Source organism: Cricetulus griseus, chromosome 2 (assembly GCF_003668045.3).
Source record: "Cricetulus griseus strain 17A/GY chromosome 2, alternate assembly CriGri-PICRH-1.0, whole genome shotgun sequence".
Classification (NCBI taxonomy): domain Eukaryota; kingdom Metazoa; phylum Chordata; class Mammalia; order Rodentia; family Cricetidae; genus Cricetulus; species Cricetulus griseus.
This window is the reverse complement of record NC_048595.1, coordinates 336962359-336990355: the sequence shown is the minus strand read 5'-3', so window position 1 is coordinate 336990355 and position 27997 is coordinate 336962359. Positions and strand designations below refer to the sequence as shown.

The 27997-nt window shown below is 39.0% G+C and overlaps 2 protein-coding genes across 6 annotated transcripts in view; one reads left to right on the top strand and one right to left on the bottom strand.

Moving 5' to 3' along the window:
- Nucleotides 1–792: 792 nt before the first annotated feature.
- Nucleotides 793–26838, bottom strand: Paip1 (poly(A) binding protein interacting protein 1). 4 transcript variants are annotated; one of them, XM_027401415.2, is made up of 11 exons: nt 26701–26838; nt 25221–25387; nt 16988–17173; nt 14225–14337; nt 10333–10444; nt 9233–9358; nt 7333–7439; nt 6527–6644; nt 5571–5625; nt 2096–2189; nt 793–1111 (listed from the first exon to the last, which is right to left on the bottom strand). In XM_027401415.2, the coding sequence occupies exons 2-11, from the start codon at nt 25314–25316 to the stop codon at nt 1018–1020; spliced, it is 1101 nt and encodes a 366-aa protein (XP_027257216.1). In that variant the 5' UTR covers nt 25317–25387; nt 26701–26838; the 3' UTR covers nt 793–1017. The 4 variants fall into 4 exon arrangements, with proteins under 4 accessions (XP_027257216.1, XP_027257213.1, XP_027257214.1 ...); XM_027401412.2 differs by lacking the exon at nt 26701–26838 and adding an exon at nt 25951–26417; XM_027401413.2 differs by lacking the exon at nt 26701–26838 and adding an exon at nt 26191–26414.
- Nnt (nicotinamide nucleotide transhydrogenase) overlaps nt 26617–27997 on the top strand; it is a 102134-nt gene continuing 100753 nt past the window's right edge. Inside the window, exon 1 of one of the 2 annotated variants that reach the window (XM_027401410.2) lies at nt 26617–26754. The gene's annotated coding sequence lies outside the window, so the exon portion shown is untranslated. The remainder of the gene's footprint in view (nt 26755–27997) is intronic. The other variant, XM_035440579.1, reaches the window with a different exon arrangement.

The window sequence follows — 27997 nt, the reverse complement described above, 5'->3', positions numbered from 1 at the left end:
ACAGATGTACCAAATGTAAAACAATGAGTTATTAACATAACTATTTACATGCATATTTACAAGCAACCCTTTTATATTTTTAGTTAGTTGGAAAAAGATTTGACATTAGGTAAAAACATTAAACAGGGCTGAGGTGGTACATTATAGTAAAAGTATTAGAAAAGTGGTATATCAATTATAAAGCAGATGAAAACTTGAATGACAAATACCTAGTAAAATTCTCTAGTAAAAAGTCAATACAACCCATGCTATGAAATACAAATGAGAACACCATATAAAGAAAGCAGAATAATGCTGTAGGATGGAGGGTGATGAAGTTAGTCAGGTGAAACAAACAAAGCAAATGATTCTTGAATTGGAATAAATACACAATGAAGTCTTGGCTCCTTAGCTGGTGTTCCAAGCCCCACCCACCCCTCAATTAATGAGTTTAAAAGCCCTTGATATCAAATAGCATCTACATATGTAAGTTGTTTATATTCTCCAAGACTTTGGTGCTAAAGATTTTCATGATTGTGATTAGTATTTGAAACTCAATTTATAGAGAAACAAATGTTAAACTAAAATTAAAAGCAGTAATAGTCATGTCTAAAAAAGAATGCTACATTTTTGCAGTAATATGTATTTCCAGGCTAAGACTTTTTAACCTCAAGAAAAAGATGTTGAATGATAAGCATCTATTCAGCTAGCAAAATTTTCTTTCAACATTTCATTTATTTCAAAATCGATTTTATTGCAGCCAAAACAGTAGAATTAACTGTACATAATAAAACTATTATATATATATACACATTTTAAGTTACAGGGAATAAAGTTTATTTTGGCAGGTAGTGTTAAACAAAATTACAGTTGCATACATTAGTAACATAACTCAACATCCTTAATTTGGTATAAGTTTGACACAGTTTCTTGCTTTCCTGTGTTCTGCTAAATCACCATACCTAAACAAAAAAAAAAAAAAAAAAAAAAAAAAAAAAAAAAAAAAAAAAACCCAAAACGATAGCCTCAAATTTAACTTTACTGTTTTCGCTTACGCTCTGATTCCAAACAAAACTTTTCATAAGCTTCTTCAATCTCTGGGTCCATCTCATCATCAATATCATCCAAGTATCTGCAAAAAAAAAGCCAAAAATGATTCATGGAACTTTTCAGTTCACCGTTTTTCAAGTGTGGAAATGTCTGGAGATGTTAAGCTGCACTTTCCTAGACTGAATTCTGTTATACTTTTAGATATGTGTACCTAAAAATTAAAGATTTGACATATGTAAGTTCACACCTTATTAATAAACACATTAACTAGAACATGATTTCAGAAATGACATTTGCTTATGTTTTTTTTTATCCCACTCAAAGTTTTATCCTTCCAGTAGTTATGTCTAACTAACATTAAAGCTTATTTATGCAAGGCTCTTTTCACAATGATACAGATCTCAATGAAACCAGACTGTGTAACAGGAAGCTACTTCTGAGATTTATGTAATCCAGATGGCCCTGTGCTCCAAGTTCCAGCAGTTTAAAATGATGTAGGACACTGCAGCATGGTGGTGCACTCTTGTTATCACAACGCTCAGAGGACAACTTTGTGAAGTCCTTTTCTCCATCCACTTTACACGGGGAATCTAGGAGTCATCAGGCTTATGAAGAAAGAAGCCCTTCTGCCAGCTGAGCCATCTTCCTGGCCCCCCAATGCCATTCCTTTATCATCTTTCTTTTCCTTTAGTTATACTCAAAACTTGGTCACAAAAGCTTCATAAGAACAATGAGTAATAAGGGGTGGGGGTAGGGAATGATTCAGTGTAAAGCAGTTGCTACACAGCATGGAGGCCTAAGTTTAGCTCCCCAGTGTGCATGTAAAAAGCTGGGTGTGGTGGTTAGTGACTATAATCCCAGAAATGGGGAGGCAAGACAGGCACATTCCTATAGGTCAGCCAACCTAAGTGAAAGCAGTTACCTCCAGGGTTAGCAAGAGACCCCGATTCAGAATAACATGGACAGTGACTAACGGAGACACCTGACATCAACCTCTGGCCCCCTTATGCATGTACACAACAATACACGTTCATAAAACACATCAGTAATGAAAAAGAGAACTTACGGGTCACCAGCCCCGGATAAATCTGTTCCATTTTCTTCATAATCTGGAAAAAAGTCCTCTCTTTCAAGTAACTCCTGATACTTCTCTTGGTAATCTGTGATAGGAAGAAAATGAGCAGATCATCTTATGAAATGAGCAGTTTTGTCCCTACAACCTCTTTAAGAAGGACTTGTTTAAACAGAAAAAAATTACATAATATGCTTTCATAAAATGTATGTTCTATTCAGCTTGCTCTTATTTCCTTGCATGCTCCCAAACTTATACACACTATGTTTTAAATGTAAATATATTCCACAGTTGGTTACTGAGGATTGAACCTCAGGTCTCCCATATACTATGGCAAATACTCTACAGCTCAACTAATAACTCTGATATCTCCTAACTTTTTGTTTGTTGAGAGAGAGTTTCTATAGCTCCTGGAACTCCCTGTGTAGACAAGGTGGGCCTCGAACTCAAAGATACTCCAGCCCTCACCTCCCAAATGCTGGGGTTAAAGGCATGTGCCACCATACCAGGCTCTTTTCGCGGGGGGTGTGTGTGTGTGTGTGTGTGCGTGCGTGCGTGCGTGCGTGTTTTGAGACATGGTCTCTTTTTGTGGCCCTGGCTGCTGTGGAATTCCCTATGCCAACCATGCCAGCCTTGAACTTATGGAGATTTCTCCTGCCTCTACCTCCAAGCACTCAAAGCTTTGGGCCACCATGCCTGGCTTAAATTAGATTATCCTGAACCAGGATCTTACTAAGTTACCCAGGTCTGTGTTGTAAGCCTCCTGACTCTACCTCCAGAGCAGCTAGGATGACAAGCCTATATCACAGCAGGCTAATCTTCATTTTTATTTGGAAAGTTTATTCTATTTCTGGGTTAGGGCCAAGTTTTTCCAAGACTGTCTTTATAAAACTCTAATATAACATCAGGGGTTGGTGCCATTCTAATTTTGACAGGTTAGAGAAAATTTAAGCATAAAAACTCCCTGCTCTAATATATTTTTAAATGTATCAATGCACATCAACAGGGAACTCCAGATCATGCATATACACACTACAGCTTGGAGGCTCACAGAGGGTGCTGGCTTCAGTTGTCAAAGGGCTTGGCATTTAAAAACACACAGAACATTCAAAAGCAAGGCCCTGGGTCTGTGTAGAAGAGGAAGATAGAACTCATGCTCTATATACCTATCTCTCATCCTTCATAAACATCTAAGGGTCGACATCTTAAAAGGTTGAACCTGGAAAAGCAAATAAAACACCTCAGTGGCAAACAAAAGTTGATTATACGTTTGAGTATGGAATGAGGTCAGACACTCTGGAGAAACCATTTTCCCAGAGTTTGTAACTCTCCACATTAAAAAAAAAAAAAAAAAAAAAGCTGAATACGGAATAATTGTTATCAAAAGAACATCTGGGAAAAGGCCAATGGAGAATCCTTGTGCAATTTTTACTTTTCAGTAATTTTGAAGTAATTCCTGATTAAAGGTTTAAGAAAGATAAAAATGAGCTTGCAATAAAAATTTCTTGGGCTAGAGTGATTAATAGTTCAGTGATTAATAGCACTGGTTGCTCTTCCAGAGGTCCTGAGTTCAATTCCCAGCACTCATGTGGTGGCTCACAACCATCTATAATAGGATCTAATGCCATTTTCTGGCATGTAGGTGTATATGCAGAGCATCCATACATAAAAGACAAATAAAATTAAAAATCAAAAAAAGCATTGATGCCAAAATAATCTTTCTTTCTTTCTTTCTTTCTTTCTTTCTTTCTATTAAGATTAAGATGTGGCTTACCAGAAATAACATGATTTATTAAGAATAGTTCAGAACAGGTTATTGGTGTATAAAGACAAATACATGAACAAAGAATCTACATGAATGTATGCAGCATACCACAGGCAGCTTATTATAACTAAGAGAGGAAGAATAAGTTAATACCTGCTGCTGAGACAATTCAGTGAAAAAATATTTTACCTACTATATTCTCTATGTAAAAATTAGGTAGATATAAGGCTTAAATAGGAAAAATAGCAAAATGTGATTTTTAAAAGAAAATAAAATGTAAGTAAAAAACAACACAAATAAGACTGATAAATTAAAACTCAAAGCATGTATATGAAAATACATTATAAAGAAAATGGAAAGACAGTTACATAGCACAAAGGGATAAAAACCTTAACTGATCAAGATCATCATTTTGTAGACTTTGTAAAGAACTACAAATCATGCGGGGCAGTGGTGGCACATGCCTTTAATCCCAGCACTTGGGAGGCAGAGGCAGGTGGACTTCTGTGAGTTCGAGAACAGCCTGATTTACAAGAGCTAGCTAGTTCCAGGACAGCCTCCAAAGCTACAGAGAAACCTGCCTTGAAAAACCACATACCCCCCCCCAAACAACAACAACAACAAAAACAAAAAAACCCAAACAACAACAACAAACTACAAATTACAAATGATCCAGCAGAAATATGGGAAAAAGACAACCAACGGGCAATTTTCAAAGAAAAAAAAAATCAAAGGCAGGAAGAAATTCAGTATTATATTAGTCATAAAAATAACTACAGAGGTTTTCCTATAGTTGGGCTGACAGTAATTATGTCTATTAAGTGTTTTCAAGAATGAAAAATGAAAGTTATCTGAGCTTCGGGTGAGAAAACTAAATGGAACAATCATTGCTGGAAAGCAATATAGCAACACTGGCTTAGTGAAGCTGAAGATGCTAACCCTATAACTTAGTTCTACTTACTCATCCTAAAGAGACTTTTGTGCCAGAAGAACATTACAATGTTGTTATTCAGAGGAAAAGACTGAAAAAACTGTTATAGCTGGCTTTAGTTTGTACTAAATTAGAAGACTTTCAGTCTACTATCCCACCTGTCACAATTACTGCCATTTTTATATAAATAACCCTTTCCTGGAAGGTATGTAGAGATTTGGCTTGTAAAAAGGGTACTAATATGCAATCTGTAATTCTTAGTAACTGTAATAACATAAGCTGCTGACTATGTATGCAGTCCACTAGATTCACCTCTGCCTTCTAAGCATCTGAAAATGTAAGATGAAAACAAACTAAGCAGTACAAAATAAAAATGGCTGCACTTAATTGAGGGAAGAAATGTCTAACTGGTAAAATGACAAGACACTAAAAACAAATTACTTGGAATAGTCCCAAGTAATCAATTTAAATACAACATATGACAAATTGTAACCCTACAATTTTATAATATATGAAATCCTCCAGTAGGTGGTGGCATATGCTTTTAATCCCAGCACTCAGGAGGCAGAGGCAGGAGGATCTCTGTGAATTTGAGGCCAGCCTGGTCTACAGGGCGAGTTCCAGGACTACAAAGAGAACAAGCCAAACACCCCCCCCACAAAAAAAAAAAAAGAAAAAAGAAAAAAGAAAAGAGAAAGCCATACTTTGTACTGTCAAATGTTTTATATAATTACTACTTAAAAAAAATAGGGGAAGTGACTGAGACAACATACCTGGGTCAGCTGCAGTGAAAGGAACACCATCAGATGTATAAAATGTTGGTTCATTCTAGGATGAATCAAAATGATAAAAGTAGCCACTCTATTGTACACAAATAAGTAACCCCCAATTTACTGGCAATGCATATGGCTTTTAGGTTTCCATTTGGTCCTCATACCCTCTGTAGTTCTGGGTCCTGCTGTTTAGTGTTTGATGCATCCCTGGGAACTGTGATTTATGCTGACTTAGCTTTTAGCTTTGTTTTATTATCCTGCCATTTTTAAGGTGGTTACAAGATTGGGGTTGAACATTCCTCGGTAGCTGCTTTTCATTTGGTGACGTCAGAAGCTGTCCTGGTCTTTTTTACTTTACTACTACATGCACAGAACATCTGAGATGTAGGAATTTGGTTATAATGCTGACTCAAACCCAAGCATCATCACTCTTTCTTGACAATGGATGATCCTTTTCACTAGAGGGTCTCTCTGTATTTACACAATCTACTGGCTCCTATGGCAATACATTTTTTTAATTGGCACTGGATTATCAGAATAGCATTATATAAGCAATATATATAAGCAATTTCCAAAACTGAATTCACAATTCGGTAGTTTGAACAAGAGCCCTGTTAGGCTCATATGTATGAATATGAGTTGGTGAACTGTTTGGGAAGGATTAGGAGATTTGCCTTGCTGGAGGAAGTGTGTCACAGGGGGCAGGATGTGCAGTTTCAAAAAACTTTCATATCATCCCCAGTGTGCTTTGCCTTCTTTTTGTGCACTGAGACATGAGCTCTCAGCTGTTCCTACTTTTGCCTTTGCTCCACCATCACAGACTCTAAACTTCTGTAACTGCAGGCCCAATTAAATGCTTGCTTTTGTAAATTGCCTTGGTCACAGTGTTTTATCACAGCTATAGAGAAGTAATAGACAAAGCATTAAGTGAAACTTAAAATACAAACACAGCATACCATAAAGTAGTTAGGGTCATTTTCAGGGGTAGCTTCTCTGTATGTTGAAGTTGCATGGACTCTGCCCCAGTTACTTGATCGAAGTTCTACAAGCTTCAAGAGCATCTGTTTTACATCTCTACAGACAAAAATTAGAAACAAATTAATATGCATCCACTGCCCAAGTGCTGTCAGGCTCCAAAGTATTTCCAATGAGGCTCCATTTACTCAATTTAACACAGACACCTAATGCTTTAAATTTCTAGACACTTTCAATGACGTAATTCACTGTATTATTTTTACTAAAAAAAAAAAAAAAAAAAAAAAAAAGGCTTGAGTTCCAGGATAGGCTCCAAAGATACGCAGAAACTGTTTCAAAAAAACCCCACAGGCTTGAAACTTGGTTTAGTAGCACATGCCTTAGTCCTAGCACTTGGAGGCAAAAGCAGGCAGATCTCTGTAGGTTAAAAGACAGCCAGAGCTACAGTGAGACCCTGCCTTGAAAAAAACAAAAAGCAAAAAACTTGAAATCTGTTTCACTTAACTGACTATATATATGGTCATTAATTACACTGGTCTCTTACATTACTTATGGTAGAGTTCACTACACAAACAGGTCCATGTTTAAAGTCTAAATCATTTTCTTTCTCAATAGACTCATCATATCTTACCACAAAGAAAAATCTAAGTTTTTAACTGAACAAAACTTAGTAGTGAGAAGCCATAGGCAAAATACTAGATTGATCCATAATCTTAATTACTTTGATGAAGCATAAAAACCGGAAAGAAAAAAAAAAAGTCTGAGATCTACTGGCTTCTTTTCCTACCTGCTGCAGTTTGCATCTAGGACAACATTTTCAATTCTCTGAATTACTTCTTCCATATCAGTTTTCCCCTTTTCCTTCCAAGTATCTTCTAAAACTGACCCTGTCAACTAAAAGCACAGATGTCAGTAAAATCAGGAATGCAATAGAGGAGAGATTTTTAAAAGGTATTGGCAAAAGCTAGAACTTTTATTTTTTTCAAGACAAGTGTTTCTCTGTGTCAACAGCCCTGGCTGTCCTAGAACTCACTCTGTAAATCAGGCTAGTCTTGAACTCATAGAGATCCACCTGCCTCTCAAGTGCTGGGACAAAAGGCGTACACCACTACTGCCCAGCTCTATAACTTTTTTTTTTCTTTAAGCAAGATGAATTAAATGGTTAGGTATTTCCAAATTATTCTCTGCCTACTACCTATATTCAGAGACTTCTATACCATCTTTGCTTTTGACTAATTAGAAAATAAAGCTACATGGTTTCATGTCCATAATTATGTTATAGTCCCTATATGACTAAAATTGGCTATTAAATTTTAATGAATGCCTCTTTAAAAAATAATCAACAGCCAGATGTGGTGGCACATGCCTTTCATCTCAGCAACTGGGAGGCAAAGGCAGGTGGATCTCTGTTTGACAGTCTGGTCTACAGAGTTGATTCCAGGACAGCCAGATCTACATTGTAACACTCTCTCAAAACACACATACATAGATTCATATTTGTGTGTGTGTGTGTGTGTGTGTAAGCTCTGAATTAAAAAAAAAAAATCTCTAAGAAAAACATTAAAGGGGCTAGAGAGCTAGCTCATCCCATAAAGGCATTAATTGTGCAAATATGATGACTTTAGTTTGAACCCCTGAAAAAAAATGATGTGGTAGTACACACCTTTAATCCCAGAGTTCCTACAGAGGAATGGGAAGTAAAAGCAGGAGACTCACATAGACGCTCACCAGCCATATAACCTAGAGTATGAAGGCCAGCAGCATAAACAAGAGACCCTGCCTCAACAAGGTAGAAAGTGAAAGTCAACTCCCAAAAATCATGTGCTCTGCCCCCTGCATGTATACTTCTGTGTACAAACATGTGTACACACACATACACACACACACACACACACACACACACACACACACACACACACACACACACACACACACACACAGAGTATGTAAAATGTTTAAAATACAGAAATTAAGGATATGAATAGGCCATTCACAAAAATGGCAATTAAGCATGAAGGAATGCTTAAATTGACTACTGATCAGGTAACTTCAAATTATACTGAGGATTTCTTTTATTCACCATGACAAAAGCAAACCCAAATTGATTCTACTTTTCCCTGGCAGATGTGGAGAAAGGTATACTCACTCATTACCAGGAAGAGTATACTGTAGCTCAGCAAACTTGGATATTATCTGTCAATATAAAATACCTATGTTCATTGACCCTCTGAATCTGTTCAAAAATTTAATCTTCAAAAGTATCCATAAAGAGATAATGAAAGACTACTAGCAGTGCTACAGTAGCCAAATGGAAAATAGCCCAAATGTTCATTAAAATAATAGATGAACACTATATTTGAATACAACAGGATACTAAGAAGTTACTCAATACAGAGCTAAATTCTCTCTGAAATGATTAAGAATTTTCATCTGGGAGTCAAAAAAATAAAAAACCTAAAATAGACTAAGAACTGTTTTGTAAAAGGCACACAATCATAGAAAGGAAATTTACAAATGGGTTAGGATGAAAGATTTCCAACAACCAGAGTTCAATTCCCAGAATCCACACGGTAGAAAGAAAACCCCTCAAGTTGTCTTTTAACTATATGTGTGCACAAGCACACAAAAAATGATAAAAATTATTAAAATTATAATATTGTAAAATTTTTTAAAAGAGAAAAACCAACCTTTAGCAACTTTACTGCACAAATTAAGTTGTCATCCATAGGATTGGAGAACAGAGCATTCAGCAGTTCCCGTAGGCCAACCTGAAGAATATCTGCTCTTGTAACCTGTCCATTTGTTCCTTTGATCTTTAGGAGAAAAAACAGTAAGATGACTAAAAGCAACAATACTCAAATGTGATACAGATATATAAATAGCCTATGAATTAGTTGCAAAACTAAGAATCTCAGTTAAATATAGGAACACACACTGTGGTAACTTCAAATTAATTACAATTGTTCTCTATATAAATAAGACCTCTAATAAAACTGTATAGGTTATAGGTAAAATTTAATTCTTATTCATCACACATAAAACACCATGGAAATGTAAGTCTACTCAATACTGCTGCTTCACTAAACATGCTGTAATTTAAGCTAAATTGGTATTTAAAGTTTTTGTTTTGTGTGTATAGGGTGGCTAGGTGGTGGTGGTGGTGGCAGCAGTGCACACCTTTAATCCCAGCACCCAGGAGATAGAGGTCTGCCTGGTCTATAGAGCAAGTTCCAGGACAGCCAAAGCTACACCTTGTCTCAAAACCAAAACTAAGCAAAACAAAAAGACTGAAAAAGGAATACACTAAGACTTTAAAATAATGTGGCACTGAAGCTGGGTATGGTGGCTCTGGCTTATAATCCTAGTATACGGGAGACTAAAGCAGGAGGATTACAAGTTACAAGTTCGATGCCAGCCTGGTTGACAGAGTTAGCTTTCTGAGACCATAAGGGTTTTTAAAAGCTTAGTGGTGATTTTGTAACATCCTGCTCATGAGTAGAATAATGTTCCATTCAAATATAATTGGGTATGAAAAGATTTGCTTTCTCTATTACTCTTCATTTTGCTTAACACTCACAGGGTCAGGTCACACTATGCAACCTGAGCTAGCCTAAAACTCAAGATTCCTAAGTGCTGGGATTGCAGGCAGTTATCACCTGGTAGAGTTCATTACACTAATACCCCCCCCCCCTTTTTTGATGTTGTAAAAGTATAATGTGGACAAAAATTTCTCCCTGGAAGGATCTTTCATGTTCAAGCCTTGAGTACTAGTAAAAAGTGCTCTCACCTCCAGGTTAAGATACAGTTCTCCCAGAAACAGAACAAAGGCATGGAATCGTTTTCGAGTCACTTCATCTCCTTTTGCAGCTTCGTCTTTAGCTTCATATTCCGTCCGGCACCTAATAAAGATGTATCTTTTACCATCTCACACTGCTTTGTCTTTTCAACAGTAAAATGAGATAGTTGTCAGTCTAGTTACCAACAGTAATAAAGGCAAGCACAATGACTGTTTTGACCTCATCAAACAATGCAGTTTTAAGATACAGATCAAATTGTAATATTAACAATATAGATTTCAAAGGATCCGAACATTCTAGCACTAAAAGAGGAAAAATGACGTGCCTCAAAGGTATTTTTGCCAAAGAAACACTACTTTTCTCCAACTCTGAAGTGTTTTCTTTCTTTTCTGTAAAGAATGTATGTGTTTATCCAGTTACACTGAAGGGGTAGAGGGAGAAAAAGAAGCCTTGTCTTTTTTTTTTTAAGACTGACTCTGGGGCCTTGTGTGTATGAGGCAAGGCAACTATGAGCAATATCCCCAACCCCTTTTAGTATTTTGTAAATGGGTTTTGCTGAGTTGTTCAGGCTGGCTTGAACTCATTATGTCACTTAGCCAAGCCTTCAACCCACAGCCCTCTGCTCTGCCCTCCCAGAGTCCCGGTTTAGATGATGCACCAGCACACCCAACTACATTCTTTACTCCTGTATTTCCCAGATATATTATTAGAGATTATACCTAGGGTAAAAATGAACAGAGCCTCACCAGTTGAAATCACAAAGTCCAATTAATGTCTCTATTTTCAATGGAGACCAAAGGTGTCAAATAACTGATTTTTTTTATTTATTTATTTTTCCCTAAAACAGATAATGAACAGAAAAGTTGGAGTTTATACTCACAGTTTCAAGGCATCTAAACTAATCCTAACTGTCTACCACAGAATCTAGAGGGAAATTATGGTTAGCCACTATTACTATAATGGATGTTTTTAAAAGGTTTTCATTTTCTTTCTTTTTTTTTAAAGTAGGAAATGTCTGGGAAAGTAATTCATTTTATAAAATTGATGTTGGCAGCTATTAAGAGAAAGAGAGACAGACAGACAGACAGACAGACAGACAGACAGACAGACAAAGGAAGAGGCTGGAAAGATCACCCATCAGTAAAGAGCTTTTGGAGACTGAATGGTTCCCATATAGCCTCCCTGATATAAAGTAAATAACAATTTACTTTAAATGAAGAAATCCTCTCTTGCCCAAACATTTACCGGTCAGTGTGAAATGACCACAGACTTGTTTGCATGTAGTCCAATTCTAGTCCAATGCTATACCCTAATGAGCACCATCTTTTGAGTCAAACCTAGCAAGATACACATACTACCTTCTCATGCATATTAAAGCAATTCTCATTAGAAGAAATGTATGTAAAGGATACTGGTTAAGATAATAAAAGGGCTAATTAATGGCAACTCAGCTATCCAAATCTTTTCCTATTTTCTTTCTGTTGTAATTTTGTAGTTAAGTTTCGATAAAGCAGACGTTTTCTCCCCTAAATTTCTAAGGCCATATGATGTAAGACACAAAGTATGTGCCCAAGTAAATCCTTACCCCCCATACATGGATATTATCCAGGTGAAAGACCCTAAATCCTCTAAAGCTAATTATTTTCAATTATAGAAAGAACCTGTGTTTATTTCACAAAGGTGAAAACAAAGACCAGATAACACCCCCATGTCACTGCAACTTCATTTTGTCTCTTTCAAAGTATACATACATACATACATACATACATACACACACACACACACACACACACACACACACACACACACTTACTTTTAAGGGTAGAGTTGTGTTGTTCCCCACTCAGATTATTGATAGTATTACAGTACTATAGAAGTTCACACAGTGGAAAGTCAAAGAAAACTCAAACAATGAGAAATTTAATATGGTGGCCTTTTTGTCATCATACCCTGCTTATAGTCCAATTCCTAGAGATCTTTTACTAATAGAAGCTCTTATAGGAGAGCATTGCTATATATAAAATTTCTAATTTTTACTTCATATAAATTTGACTTCCCCCAGATGTAATTTGTATCTACATTTTGCAAGTTTATGGCCTATGTCTTGCTCAAAATAGCTTTGACAACCCAAGATATGTTTGCTTTTTAAATACTTCCCTATTTGTCTCCCTTCAGTCTGATGTGCTTGGTATTTAATCTGGTATAGGACAGGAACCCATCTCTCCTTTTACTTTTTCTCTGAATGGTTATACACTTGAGCTGCTAGCACAATTAATTCATCTTTTACATGTGCATTTGAAGTACCACTTTTATCAATGGGTTAACTTTTTAAATTTTAAGAAATTAAAATATAACTATATCATTCATTTCACCCCATCTCTCCCCCAAATACATAGCCTCTTACTTTTTAATTGTTGTTGGTGTATGTGTGGTGTGTGTGTGTGTGTGTGTGTGTGTGTGTGTGTGTGTAACCAGCTCAGACCCTTTGATGTTACTTGAATGCATATGACTTCAGGGCTGACCACTTGGTACTGGATAATCAGTGGGCTCTTTCCTAGGTGTGCTGGCTAGTTTTATGTCAACTTGACACAAGCTAGAATTATCTGAAAGGAGGGAACCTCAAGTGAGAAAATGCCTCTATAAGATCCAGCAGTAAGGCATTTTCTTAACTAGTGATTGATGTAGGAAGGCCCAGCCCATTGTGGATGGTGGCATCCCTGAGCTGGTGTGCCTGGGTTCTACAAGAAAGCAGGTTGGGCAAGACATGGAAGCAAGGCAGTAAGCAGCACTTCTCCATGGCCTCTGCATCAACTCCTGCCTCCAGCTTCCTGCCCTGCTGGAGGTCCTGTCCTGACTTCCTTTGATGTTGAACTGTGATACAGAAACGTAAGCCAAATACATCTTCTCCTCTCCAAGCTACTTCAGTCATGGTGTTTCATCACAGCAATAGAAACCCCAGGACACTAAAGACTACTTTCCCCATTCTCAGCATTCCTAGTTACCTGCAGTTCTGTCTAGGGTTGGGAGACTATGAGTTTTTTTCTGGATTAGCTGGGTTCTATGTTTAGAATTCTTACTCAGAAATATCTTGTAATCATTAATTGTTTGATGTGTGTGTATGAAGGCATGTACAGTGGAAAATGAGCTCAGAGGTTTGCACTCTAGTCTCAAAGTACATCTTTAGCCCTCCATTAGAAGTATGTTCAAGTAATTAGCAGACAAGAGATATTAAGCTTTTAAACATGAAAATAATCTTATTGCTAAAGGCCCCTCAAATGATGAGAATTTTTAAAAAATTAGTTTTAATTTTCTGAGGAAGTATCTCACTTTGTAGCATAGGCTGGAGTGGAATTTAGTATGTATCCCAGGCTAGCCCTGAACTTGAAGCAATTCTGTCTCGGGGTGAGTTACCACACTATAAGAAAATTAAAGTTTTCCCTAATAGTTCATGAATCAATGCCAACTATTAAATATGTAATAAATACCAACAATATTTGTGCAATCTAAGCATTAATTCTACACAGTAAAAATGTGTACAGCAAAGATTTCACAAGAGCAGAGAGACAATAAAAATTTTAAAGCTCATTTTAAAATAAGTATTACATAGCAATTAGAAGGACAAGAACAAATGATAGATGGAACATAATGAAGAGTCCATATATAAAGCTCAAGTTTAAGAATGTAGTGTGATGCAGGTGGCATTCCTAAATCCGAAGGCAAAAGCTATTATAGGAAAAACTGACATATTTGACTATAAGTTGTAAATATTTTGGAAATCATACTGGTCTGCCTATATTCCCCTGCAACTCTCTATATCAAAATGTCTTTTAGAAAACATCAATGGTCAAATTCTATTATCTGTAATTTTATATTCACACTGACCTTTGAAGTAGCAATTGGCGGAAGTTGCCACTCTGTGGGCTAATTGTCAGATGATGGGACAGGTAATTACACAGGCGAGCTCCCATGTAAGAGAAATTTGGGATAGACGTGGCCTTTTAAAAAGAAAAGTTTTGTATGACACAAATACATTATCATCAATGCAAACACTTAGCAATATTTTATGGAGGAAAACCATTTTGGCTACCAAAATTAACTATATACTATATGTTAAAAGGCTTTTGTTAGGCATAAGGAAAAATGAATCCTCTCACCTATCCTTACACTAAGAACTACAGTACAAAGAAAACTGTAAGGTGACTTCTTCGATTCCTTATTTACAATTAGAAAATGTCTCTTGATGTTAACTCATTTTTGCAGAAAATACAGATGTGTACATAGCTGCTTGGTAACAATTATGAATGACCAGAATAGCTGGCAAACTATTGATCAATGTTGCTTCTCAGGGTAATATAACACACACTTTGAGATCTAGCAGTCCACAACAAGACACCCAAATATTCTGCTTTGTGACCTTGGCTACTACTAAAACCTCCCTGGCTTCACTTGGACACACAAAAAGGTGATTAACAGTACCTGGCATAAAGATCCCAAAACACTTGGAATAAAAAGGAAATCAAAGCAACTACTTAAAAATAAAAAAGTAAAAAGTAAAAATTCAGTGAGGAAATACTACATCTTGAAGAGCATGGAATGTAGTGAAAACAGCACTTAAGAAATCTGACTGCAACTGCAGATTTCAGAGAACAGCGGAGGACACAGTTTAGCACCTCATGGTAGACAGGAAAACACACCAAGTGATTAAGAAGCCTGACTAGGGTCACAGAGATCACCAAACCACCACAGATTCTAGCCCCTTCTGGATCAATTATTCAACAGATGAGTTAACTTTTTTGCTCAGGTGTGTATAAAGTGGACAGAGGAGTGACACTTTCGACCACTGAGCTACAGTAACTGTTTATAGAGAATCTTAGCATTATCAGAAACATAGCAAATGCTTTATAATTAGACCTTTTTATTTCTAGGTTTTTTTTTGCTCACATTTGATTCATTTTGAAAAGAAAATACACTGATTTCTCCTTATAAGATATATGCTTAACAAAAGAAACCCAAACTTTTGCTTTTCCCATTATTGGTGATGGATTTTAGCTTCTGTAGGTGGGATTTTTCAGTTTAAACACAATTTTCTACTTGTTTCTCTACATCAGAAAATGGGATTTTAGCTACCACTTGCTTTACCCAATCTTATCTCCCAATCTTTCCACCTACAACATGATCTTTTTTTTTCTTTTCTTTTCTGAGACAGGATATATTCTTTTGTTGAACTTTCCATGAGACTGCCCCACACCCAAGTTAGAGAGAAACAATTCAAGGTCCACTAGGAATGCAAACCTTAGCATTCAAGTGTAAACTAGAGATCCAGTTTTAGACTACCTGCCCTTTCTTGTTGGTCTTATGTGGCAGAATTAAGTTATACACTTGATGATTAAGACAACCTTACTATTTTTTTGGTTGTGAGCCTAGCCTTTAACGGCTGAGCTATCTCTCCAGCACTCGGAGGCAGAGGCAGGCGGATCCCTGTGAGTTCGAGACCAGCCTGGTCTACAAGAGCTAGTTCCAGGACAGCCTCCAAAGCCATAGAGAAACCCTGTCTTGAAAAACAAAACAAAACAAAAAAAAAAAGACAACCTTACTAATCTTGATACCTAAGAATGACATACCTCTTAGAAGCTGGAGTAATGCCTGTGGGTTCATTCTATGTAATGTATGCTCCTCTGTACATGTTAATAACTCCTTTGGGTATGGTAAAAAAGGAACCTTCTCAAATTTAAAATTGTTCTGAAGACAATTTTAAAAAATAAAGTTCTGGGGGGAAAAGACAGCATTGTCTAAAACAGTTTGACATGCCCAATATGTGACTGACAACAAAAGTTGAATGTTATATGACATAGAAATATCAACTGGCAAGTCTTTTAAGGACTTAAGATACCAATATTTAAGCCCTAAGAGTAGGCATGGTCAAATCCTACAGCCTAGAGGGCTGAGGCAGAATTACCATTAGTTCAAGGTCAGTTTGGGCTAGATAGTGAGTTCCAGGCCAGCCTGAAATACAGTGAAACCTTCTCAAAAGCATATGAACAAATACATGAAGACTTAATACTGGACTATTTTGCAGCCGGACTTAACTATTTCAGTGCTAGGGACTAAACTCAGGGCCCTGCACTGGCCTGGCCAATACTCTGCCACTGAACTCAATCCTTAACACCACTTTGGCTTTTCGGAGAATTCATTTGTGAGGCAAGAAATTTCTCTCCCAACTTTTTCTCACCTTCTCCAATAATCCTACAGAATTAAACAGAGGGGAGAAAACCCACAACTATTTTGTGAATATTAGTTTCAGATGCAACAAAATGGGGGTATATGGAGGGTAAGTGTGATTCTTGTGTAGATTTCCTTGTCAGAGCTGACACTCCCTTCTGTACTACTGTTTGTGTGTACAGAGCCCTGGCTAAGCCATAAACACTGCTTCTACAGAGTAGCGACTATGTGGGTCAACTGACAGTGTAGCCTGGCTCTAGCCTTGGATCTCTAAATACATGATTTTTATCCAAGACAATACTTCAAAAGCTCCTATTAACCACAATGCATCAACAAGTACAGGAGCGTGGCCTCCTTCAAAGAATAGTCATCATCTATGGGCTCCAGGGAAACTAACAGGTCACCTCTGGCTACAAGCCTGCCTACCTGCTGGTAGATGAGTTCCACAAGCTCTTGCAAAGCATCGTCTGTTGTGACCCATCCATTCAGGGTTTCTGCAAACTGTTCAATTTCTGTTTCAAAACTGCCAGGCTGCTCTGTGAGATGATTCAGGAAATCCTGAACATATTCTGGTAGAGTGGGATAATCCTCACAAACATCCTCATAGGATTCCTATAGTTCAAAATAAAAACAAAACAAATGAAAACAGAATAAAACAATTCAACTCATATAACTAGCAAAACAAGCATGCAGTGGCTTTAAGTTGGGGTGTTTCTAGCAATGATTTTGTTTAGGGATCTCACATAACTTTAAAGAGCATAACAAAATGTAAGTGCACTCATATAGCTAATCCTCTTCCTTGCATACCTCATGTGTTTTAACATAAGGAATGCCATTAAGACAAAGAATTGTCTTTTTAATCCCTAGCAGACTTATATTATGGCAGAGAAATAAAGTTTAAAGTAACTTCACTATAATAAACAATATAAAAAATCTAGTTACAGATGAAATAAGACCTAGTTACTAATTTTTTGCATTAAAGGGGGCTGGAATGATAGCTCAGCAGTTAAGAACACTGGTTGCTCTTCCAGAGGACCCAGGTTCAATTCCCAGTACCCACATGGCAGCTCACAACCGTCTGTAACTCTAGTTACAGGGCTTGACACCTCACGAAGACATACATGCTGGCAAAATACCAGTAAACATAAAATAAATTTAAAAACAAACAAACAACCACAACAAAAAACTATAGGGAAAGGATAGCCCAAACATACAAAAACCAGAATTGCCAGCCCAGCAACATTCACTATACTGTACTCTACCCTACTATTCTGTATATCCTTGTAGATGTTTGACAACATCTGTATTGAAGAGAAAGAAAGAAAGAAAGAAAAACCAATCTGGATAGTAGCAATAGTTTTAAGATCCTTCTTGTTCGTAACAAAACTGTGCTGTTTTCAGGGATTTTGCTTTTTATTTATTTATTTATTTTTTTAAATGGAGTGTGCTGGATGTCTCTACAATTTTGTTTAAATGACTGCAGAACCTGGAAAAGCTGTTGCTGCTATTGATGCATAACATACTGCTATTATTGGTCTTTTTATATAAATATACACACACACACACACACACACACACACACACACACATATACATATATAATTTGAATTTTTGGAAACTTTAGCTGTGCTGTCAACGTTGGAAAAAAGTATCCCAGTTTACCGTGTTGAGTTGGCATAGTACAGAAATTAACAGCCATATTGGTCTAGAAATGTTGAACTTAATTTTTTTCCATTTGTACAGGGGTAACTTACTGTATTAAATATGTAAGGTCTTATCTATGTGGGTTCAATTACAATAACTAATAAAGTACTCTGTAAATAAATAAAAAAAAATCCTTCTTGCTCTCATTACATGGAATACTACCCAAAGCATGTTAAAGTTTATCTGTTATGTTCAAATACATACACCACTTGAGATTTTATCCTTCTGCAAATAAATTCAAATTGGAAATCATATGAAAAACTAATGAGCAAAATAGAGAAGCAACTTATGAAGAGCTTTAAGTTCTAGAGTCAGTGAATACAAAAACAAAACAAAAGAACACATAAGGGCAGTTTTTTTTTTTTTCCTGTGATGGATATATTCTTTCTGTAAGACTGTCTTGCATCCTTTGAAGGCACACACCAATAACCCCAGCACTGGACACTGAGGGTGATGGTCAGCAGTTCATGTTGAGTACCTACTAAGTGCCAAACTGTGCAGGTACTGAGAGTACTTCCACAAATAAAGCAAAGTTCTCTTCTCATAATCCCATGATGCAAGGTACATTCAGATGTTGAAACAACTATGGGAAGCAAGGCCAGACAAGAGTCTCGAGGGTTAATATCTGGGGCTGTGTGGACTAATGCTTAGTGGCTAACACATTTGTTGTATTTGCAGAGGATGTGGGCTTGGTTCCCATCACCTACATGGTGGCTCACAACCACCTGTTAACTCCTGTTCTATGGGATCCAATGCCTTCTGACCTGTGCAGGCACCAGGCATGCATATGGTCCCCACACATTACCTGTAGGTAGAACACTCATACACATAAAACAAATCTAAAAAAAAAAAAAAATTGAAGTAGGAGTTAACATCTGAACTGACAGAAAATGCAAACAAACAACAAAATCATTCCTTCCCAACCCCTAAAAAAATCTGTGGGACAGTATTCTATGCCCTAGGTATAAACAGCACGCTGGTTCTAAAGAGGGAGGGACTGGACCTAATACCTTTGAGGAAAAAAAGTCAATAGCTAAAATAGAAAACTGAGGAAGGGATGATGGCTATTAAGAGTCAGTTAGGGAGATAGATCATGTACAACTGGGGGGCGGGGTGCACACTAAGGAGGCTAATTCTAAATGCAGTGCTGGGGACAAGAAGTGTTCATATAAGGAAGAACTGCACACAATTTGAATAACTTGTATACAGTCACAAAGCTAATGGGCTTTCATATAGCCATTTAAGAAAACACAACAGAATATATATATGTGTGTATGTGTGATATATAATTCATTATAGGATATATATGTCCATCCTTCCAGAAATAGTTCCAAGATAATTAAATAAAAAAATAAAAATAAATAAATAAAAAAAGGATACATAACCCCCTCACACGCCCTCCCTTTTTTAAAAGAAAGGGACTTATTAGTACAGACCTAACATTTCTGCAACGCCAAACAACTGACAACACATTTGGACTGAAAAAATGTTCTTGTTACAAACATTGCTACTTTGTTAGAAAGTTGTGAAAACAGTTAAGCATTAAAAACATACACATTAATATATTTAACTATATCTGTGAATTTCAGAATTAAAAAGGTTTTGGTATATATGGTTAGTTTTATAGACTTAAAGAATTCTAACTTACTAATAAAATGACAAGGAGAATTCTGAAGGCATCAGGTGAAGCTACAAATTTCCCACCAAGTGTCATTCACTGTGACAACAGAACCCTCAAAATAGACCTCAAGTCTGGTAAGTAGAAGCAGAGTTGATGAGAGGCTCAGTGGTTAAGAGTGATGACTGCTCTTCTGGAGGACACTGGTTCAATTCCCCACCCACATGGCAGCTCACAACTGCCTGTAATTCCAGTTCCAGGGTCTGATACCCTCATACTGCCATATACACAGGCAAAACACCAATGCCCATAAAAAAAAAAAAAAAAAAAAAAAAAAAAAAAAAAAAAAAAAAAAAAAGGGTGAGCTGCTCTGAATACAGAACAGAGAAGAGCCCTCAGGCCCACCACCTTCACGGTATTCTGAACAGAGAGGCAGCACACCATGTTTGAGTCAAAGTCTGCATCACTTCGCCAGCATTAGATTTTTTTCAAAGAATTTATATGTCTTCAACTGAAGAATATCTTTTCAAGCTTTATTTTTTTATTTTTCTTAGAATTCTACAGAGAGAGATAAACCTTTCATGAAAGTATTTACTATGGGCTGTTAGGAGAACCAAATCGCAGTCAGTGGGGAGAGGAACCTGACCAGACAATTGTGAAAGGATTAAGACTACGTAGGTTAGCTGGACTTATTCGTGAAAAGCATGGAGAAGTGAGTCAACACTAAGTTTCTGCCATAACCTTGTTAGAAAAAAGGATCTAGAAAAGATAATTGTTTCACACTTAAGTTTAAATGTGAGGTCCTCATGAAGACCTAAAAGAAGTGGAGACACAAAGCCTAGAGTTCACAAAAGGGGTAATAAAATGGAAAAACACAGAATCTGAGGGACTATGACCTGAGGAGGATGATGATGATGGAGTAACATGAACTCAGAAACAAAAGGAGAGCTAACTAAGTGAGAATTCATAGGTTAAAATCTGAAACAATGTTGTTACAGTCTTAGAAGTAAAGGAGATTATACACAAAGACTACAAAAGGTAACTTTGACATCTACCACAGGACATATCATACTGGAACTTTGTGTGTGTGTTTTCTTTTGATTTTTATTTTTTTACATACCAATTCCAATTCTCCACCCATCTCACTCCCCCATTTGCTCCTCAGAGAGGGTAAGGCCTTCCAAGGGGAGTCAATGAATTCTGTTCCATTGAGGCAGGACTGCCCCCCCCCCATTGTCTAGGCTGAGCAAGGTATCTCTCCATAGGCAAGGAGCTCCAAAAAGCCAATTCATTCATTAGGGACAGCACTGGTCCCACTGCACACTGGAACTGAACACATTTTTATATTGTGTTCAGGGCCTAGGAGGCAGTTTAAAAAGATTACATATTTAAAAATCAGAGACCATTTACAGTCATAAAAATAGTATCGATGCATCTAGGGGATCAAACTGCAGAGATTTGCATTTAGTGAGCTTCAAGTAGTACCAATGATGATAAATTTTTACTACTGAAAACAAGAGAGGAAAAAGGCATCTTAAGTAGTAACTTAAGATGCTTTTAAGGAAAAAAAGCTTTCTTGCTGGTGACACACAAACATTTTTTACCTTTTAAGAAAGGCTTTATGAGTTCCTACATAGAACTTCTTTCTTCTAGTAAGTAAACTATGATTAAATATAATAGCTGTATTAGTTTGAGAAGTGACCAGGAACAGATGGATACTGTAACTTGCTAAAACAGCATGAAAAGAAGAAATTCTAGCAGTTGGACTAGAGGGGAGACTGAAGACAAAGAGCACAGGGTTTTACCACAGGTTCGTTTCTTTGTGTGTGCACGTGTGCATATGTCTGTGGGTGACAACCTTTGGGAATTGGTTCTCTCCATCATGTGGGTCCCAGGAACCGAATTTAGATCATCTGCTTAGCAGCAAGTGCCTTTACCTTCCTGGGCCATCTCATTGACCTAAGTATGTATAAAAGAGCAGATTCCAGAGATTCTGGAAACAGAAAGAAGACTACTAGAAAGAGCTCTATATAGACAGTTTTCTCCACTTGGTACAACATGACCAATGCCTGACCTGCAAGTATTGAACTGTTTGTGGAATGAGTGAATCTAGCTAACTTTGGATCATGGCTATTATCAGGAAAGTTTCCCTCATAGGAGCTTACCTGAAGAGTTGGGACAAATGAGGACTCTCCTGTCCTGTAACTAAATGGACTGAAAAACATTTACCTGGACTACAAGTAAACATTAGTGTAATTGAGGAAGGTTGAGAAAATACTAGGACAAGGTAGCAAGCCCAAATATCCATGAAATCCAGAATTACCACAAAGGAAGCTAGCCAGGGAAGAAACTGTTAATTATGCTGTCATTATGCTTCAACCAATTTTGCTTTTAGAATTCTAGTCCACTATGGCTATTTATTATGATCTGAACAGAAACCAGTACAAATAAACTTTTCAATATCCTACTTAAATGCTGACAACTAAAAACAATCTTTGAAATAAAAGATTAGATATCAAGAGCTAAAGAAGCTTCTGTTCATCATTTGTTTTGGTATACTGAACAGAGAAGCTGTACTAACAGACACCAAAGAATTCCTACAAGAAAAGACTGATTCTAAGTAAGTGGTGGTGGTGGAGCAGAGAACATCATCTCAGTGGTTAAGAGTATTGCCTACTCTTCCAGAGGACCCAGGTTCAAGTCCCAACATCCACATGAAGGGTCAACAGCTACCTGTAACTCCAGTTCCAGAGGACTCAACAACTTCACATAGGCATTCAAGCAGGCCAAACATCAATGCACATAATAAAAACAAATCATTCAAAAAAGAAACAAAGAAAAATGAGCATGTACCACTCCTACAGAAGACCTTGTTCCTTTCCTAGCATCCACATGGGCCACTCATAAGCGTCATGTGAATCCAGTTCTAGAGAGATCTGGCCTCTAGCCTGCTCAGAAAAAAAACAAACTCACCTGCACATACCCACAGGTCATCTGAACTGTATTCAGGACTTTGGGGAAAAAAAAACCAACAAAATTATTTCTCCCATCATAAAATAAATAGTCCATGTCAACAGGAAGTTAAATAAACAAATGGTTAACCATTTTTGGCAGCTAAAAAAAGTAAACATTTTAATTTTTCCTTTTACAATTTATTTTTATGTATATTGGTATTTTTGCCTGCATGTATGTCTATGTGAGGGCACCATATCCCCTGGAACTGGAGTTACAGATAGTTGTGAGCTTCCATGTAGGTGCTGGGAATTGAACCTTGGTCCTCTAGAAGAGCAGCCAGTGCTCTTAACCCCTACGCCATCTCCTCACCCCCCAAAGTAAACATTTTTAAGAGTTGAATTAGTCACCCGGTGATGATGGCACATGCGTTTAATTCCAGGACTCAGGAGGCAGAGGCAGGCAGATCTCTGTGAGTTCCAAGGCCAGCCTGGTCTACAGAACGAGTTCCAGGACAGGCTCCAAAGAGTTGAATTATTCAACTACTCACAGCTCTTCAATGGTTCCTTCCCTCTCTGAGCCAAATACACCTTTTTGGCAAGCTACTCTTAATTTTTATTTTTCATAACAAATGGCTCTTTTCACCAAATCAGCTGTTCTTCCTGCCATAGTCATACTCCCTCCTTCTAGTCCCAGAGCATTTTTCTAAAATATTCATGGAGTTTCTATTTCCACAAAGTGCAGATTCTCCATGGGTCAAACAGAAGAGAACCAAATACAGATTACAAAAGGCATGCGATCATTAATTCAAAGAAAAACAGAAACTGAAACCATACCTAGCTATAGCATACCTATCAGGTTGGCTAAACAGAAAATACCATATGCTGACTAGGCAGGACAACAAGTAGCAACCAAACCCTGAATGAAGAATGCACAGTGGAATGATCTCATTAGAGAAGACAGCTACTTCTACTAAGGCTGGCTACAGAAATTCTACTTTTACATATTAAGCAGAAATAAAGGCGCATATGTCAATCAGGAAATGGACAGAGATAATAATCTTATTCCCAATAGCCCCCAAGTAGAAGCTATCCATTCATCAATGGACAAATGGAACCTTGATACAGTCAAGTGATGTGAATACATTACCTTAAATTATATGTTACAATATGAATAGATATACTTAGAGCAGCAATCTAGTCTATTGACCTTCATTTATGTAAGCTTTGAAAAATGACTCTAACATGCCAGCACAAGAGGCTGTGAGGCAGGAGGGTATCAAGTTCAAGGACAATTAGGAATACACTTCAAAACTATCTAAAACAAAACCAAAACAAAACAGAGCCCCTGTGGCTACACCTGGGCATGAGGCATAATTCCAAGGGGATAAACAGGGCTTAGAGGATGTGGACACGTTCCTCTTTGGCTGTGATGCTAGCTGTCTGAGTGTTAACTCTGAGCTGAGTTCATACTGTTTTCATTCAATAATTAAGTGAGGCCTCATGTTAAGGTATACCAGTCATCTTTTCAATTCACCACTATTATTCCTAAAGTTAATCTCTATTCATTGACTCATTTGGGTTTAACACGAACAGCAAATTTCTTCCTATATATTCCAACCATGCTTTGTGCTTCCTCTTAAGAAAACAATTAAAATTTGCTACATTATTGACAGAGATAAAAAAAAAAGCATGAGAAGTTCTTTATACCTATGTATACTTTACTAAAATTGCTTACATACAATGCATGGTGAAATATACCTGTTAATTCCAGACTTGGGAGGCTGAGGCAGCAACACTGCCTTGCTTGCCTCAAAATCAAAACAAAACAAAACAAAAAATCAAGACAAAAAAAAAAAAAAAAACAATCACTAAAAACTTTCACAATGTTTCTGCATACAACACATAACCAGCACTATTAATATTATTTTAACATAATGGATGAATTCCTCTAGAAAGAGAGCCCTGATATGCATTTCTCAACTTTCATGGAACTACCTATTTGCATAAAAATGGCCACCAAAGAATATTCTGCAATCTGGCTAAAATCAAATTAAAGGAAGCTTTCCTGGCCACTCACTGTACAGGCCGTCCATAAAGTTCAGAAGTAGATTTTAGCTTCACGAATTGAAGATAGCCTTGACATCTTTTCTAAGTACTAGGAACACAACAATGAAACAAGCAGACAAGAATTCCTTGTCTTACAAGCTTACACTTAACACCTTGAAAAGAACTACAAATTATATTCCGGAATCCGTGACTTCAATGAATGGCTATTTCTGTGTGCAATACAGAAAGCAGCCAGCATACCGTAGTGAAAGACTTAACCACATTATTCCTAATAGTATTAACACAGAGTTGCAGGAGGTAAAAAAAATGTACTCACGGTATAATTAGAATAACCTGATGGGTAAAATTCGGGGGCGTTCGCAGACAGCTTAGACATTAGCACAGGAGCCACAACCACCTGGGGCTTAGCCATTGCTGACTCCGAGTTCTGCTGTGGGATTTTATCCTGTGAACTAGGTGGAGCTCTCTGGGGCCTCGTTTGTTCTGAGAAAGAAAAAAAAAAAGAGTGCTAGATGTATTCATTCCTTTGTATAAAACAACTTAACTACATACTGAGAAACCGTCTGAGAACTTCCGGATTTTAGGAGTTAAATACAAAATGTAAGATGGTTAACAGTCATACAAAGAGCTTGCAAAAAGGGAACAATAGCCTTGCTTTGGCTCACCAATGCACATACCTGCCTCCAAAACGAACGTTCCAGGGCTTTTCCCACCCCTTCCCTCTCTCTCTCTCTCAAGGAGTTGGGTTAAGAAGTGGATGCTCGTCTGGGGCCCGGGTTCACCACGGAGAGGGAGGGGATTCTGACTTCCTCCCTGGACGCCAGACCTCGCACCGGGCCTCGGCCCCTCCCCCAGCCGGAGCGCACAAAGGATTCCAGCCACCACCTCCTTCCAAACCCAGTTCCTACCCCGTGCCGAGCGGGCCCCTCGGGGAATGCTTTCGGGGAACCGGGGGGCGGGTTCGGCGCGCCAGGGTTCGGCGTGCGCGAAGGGCCGCGGGGGAAGGCTGGCCCAGGGGCACCGGGGCCCCTCGAGCTGCTCCGTACCTGGGAGCGCCCCAGGTCGGGGAGGCCGCGCGGAGCCGGCGGGGGCCTCGCTCTGGGCCCCTGGCGGCGGGGCGGTCCTGGGCTGGCGCAGCGGCGGCGGCTGCAAGAAGCCCGGGGCTTTGGGCTGCGGCGGCGGCTGGTGCCGCGACCGCTCCGCAGGCCCCGCTCCGTTCGGGAACCCGCCGCCCTCAGGCCCGCCCCCTCCGCGGCCCAGGCCCCGGCTCCGGCCCCGACCAGCACCTGGAGCCCGATCGAAACTGTCCGACATGCTCCCGCTCTCCAACCGAGGCCGCCGCCGCTCCGAATAGGACGCGCGGGAGGCGCCACGGGCCGCCCTGTCACCGCCGCGCCTCACTCAGGCCTCATGGAGGAGGAGGCCGGCGGGCCCTGCTCGGTCCTCCGCGCTCCGGGCCCCCGCCGACGCGCCGCAGCACAGTGCCCGCCTCCCCGGCTCCCTTCGGCTGGCGGACGCTCTCACTTAAGCCCCCGCTTCCCCCGCCCTCCCGCGACGCAGCGGGGCCGAGGCGGGTCACAGCGGCCCCCCGCGGCCCGGAGGCCCCGGGCTCGGCTGCCGACGTCTGCTCGCGTTCGCCTATGGAAGGAGGGAGGGCGGCCTCGCCTCTCCACCCCGGCCGCTTGGACCAGCGGGGTGGGGGTGGGGGGTCCCGGCCAGCAGGCGGCCCCGCAGACAGCCGCGTTCCGCATCTCGGCTCTCCGGGTCGGGCTGAGGGAGAAGCGGGGGACGCTTACCCGGCGACTCCGACCTCCTCGCTAGTTCTCTGGAGAAAAAGTGCGAGACTGACGGTTGGTGGCAGGAAAATAATCCGGGGGGAGGGGGCGTGGGCGCAGCGCCAGGGTTCGCCGACGCGCACCTCGGTGGGCGCGCAGGTGTGTTCAGAGATAGCGCTCCGGCCGAACCCCGAGGCCAGGCGGCGATGAAGGCCCGGGGCGCAGTCCTGCTGTCTTCTCCGTCTGCTCTATTAGCTGCCAGGGAGGGAAGTGCAAACAGAATCCAAATACAACCCGCCTCCCGGCTCCCACCGAGTGTCACCACACTAGGTCAAGTCTACCAAGCTTCCACCGCTTCCCTTCTCTCTTCCTCTTCCAGACAGTTTTTAGAAAAAGCACTGCCTTCTATTGCACGTCACCTTCGCCCCTCTTGCTTCTTCCATCCGTTCAGTGCAATTAAAACAACAACAACAAAACAAACGTGAGCAGAATTTGCTAGCCACTTAAGTGATTTGTAAATGTGATAGAAGCCTCCTAAAATTAATTTCAATATACTTAATCCTATATACTCAGATGGTATCATTACATCATGTGATTAATGTTAAATGTGAATGGCATAGTCTCTCTCTCTCTCTCTCTCTCTCTCTCTCTCTCTCTCTCTCTCTCTCTCTCTCTCAATTAGTTGAAGTCTAATGTGTATTTTATTCTTAAAGCATATCCCATTTGGGATCAGGCACATTTAGAATGCTCAAGAGTTACATGTAGTTACTGGCTGCTGTAGTGCACACCACAATTCTAGTAATTATGTGCAAATTGTTGTTTTTGTCAGGGCTGATGGTGCTAATGCCAAGTGAAAGGTGAATGTAAATAATGAAAAGTAGATGTGCTTACCATTGGATCGAACCATCTCCAGAATTCTGAGTTTAGCCCTGTGATTTAAGGAGGGCTTAATGCTTTCCCAATTTTCATCTACAGAACTATTTCAAATAGGGCCAAAACTTTCTTGTTAACTTTTCTTATTAACCACGAGAACATGCCTTCACATATACAAAAAAGAAAATACGGTTTTATTGAGTACAACCATGAGTAAATGATTTCAGTTTAAAAATTGAGTGGAGACAATGCTCTTGCATTTTAAAATGTGTGTGAATATGGGTCGTGGTCACTTTTCAATCACTTGTTTTTGTTTCTTTGGTGGTTTTTTGAGAATAAAGTCCCCTGCAGTTCAGGCTGGCTTCAGACTTTGAATACTGGATGCACCTGCCTCCACCTCCCAAGTGCTGAGATTACAAGCATGTGCACCATGCCTGGTTCATTG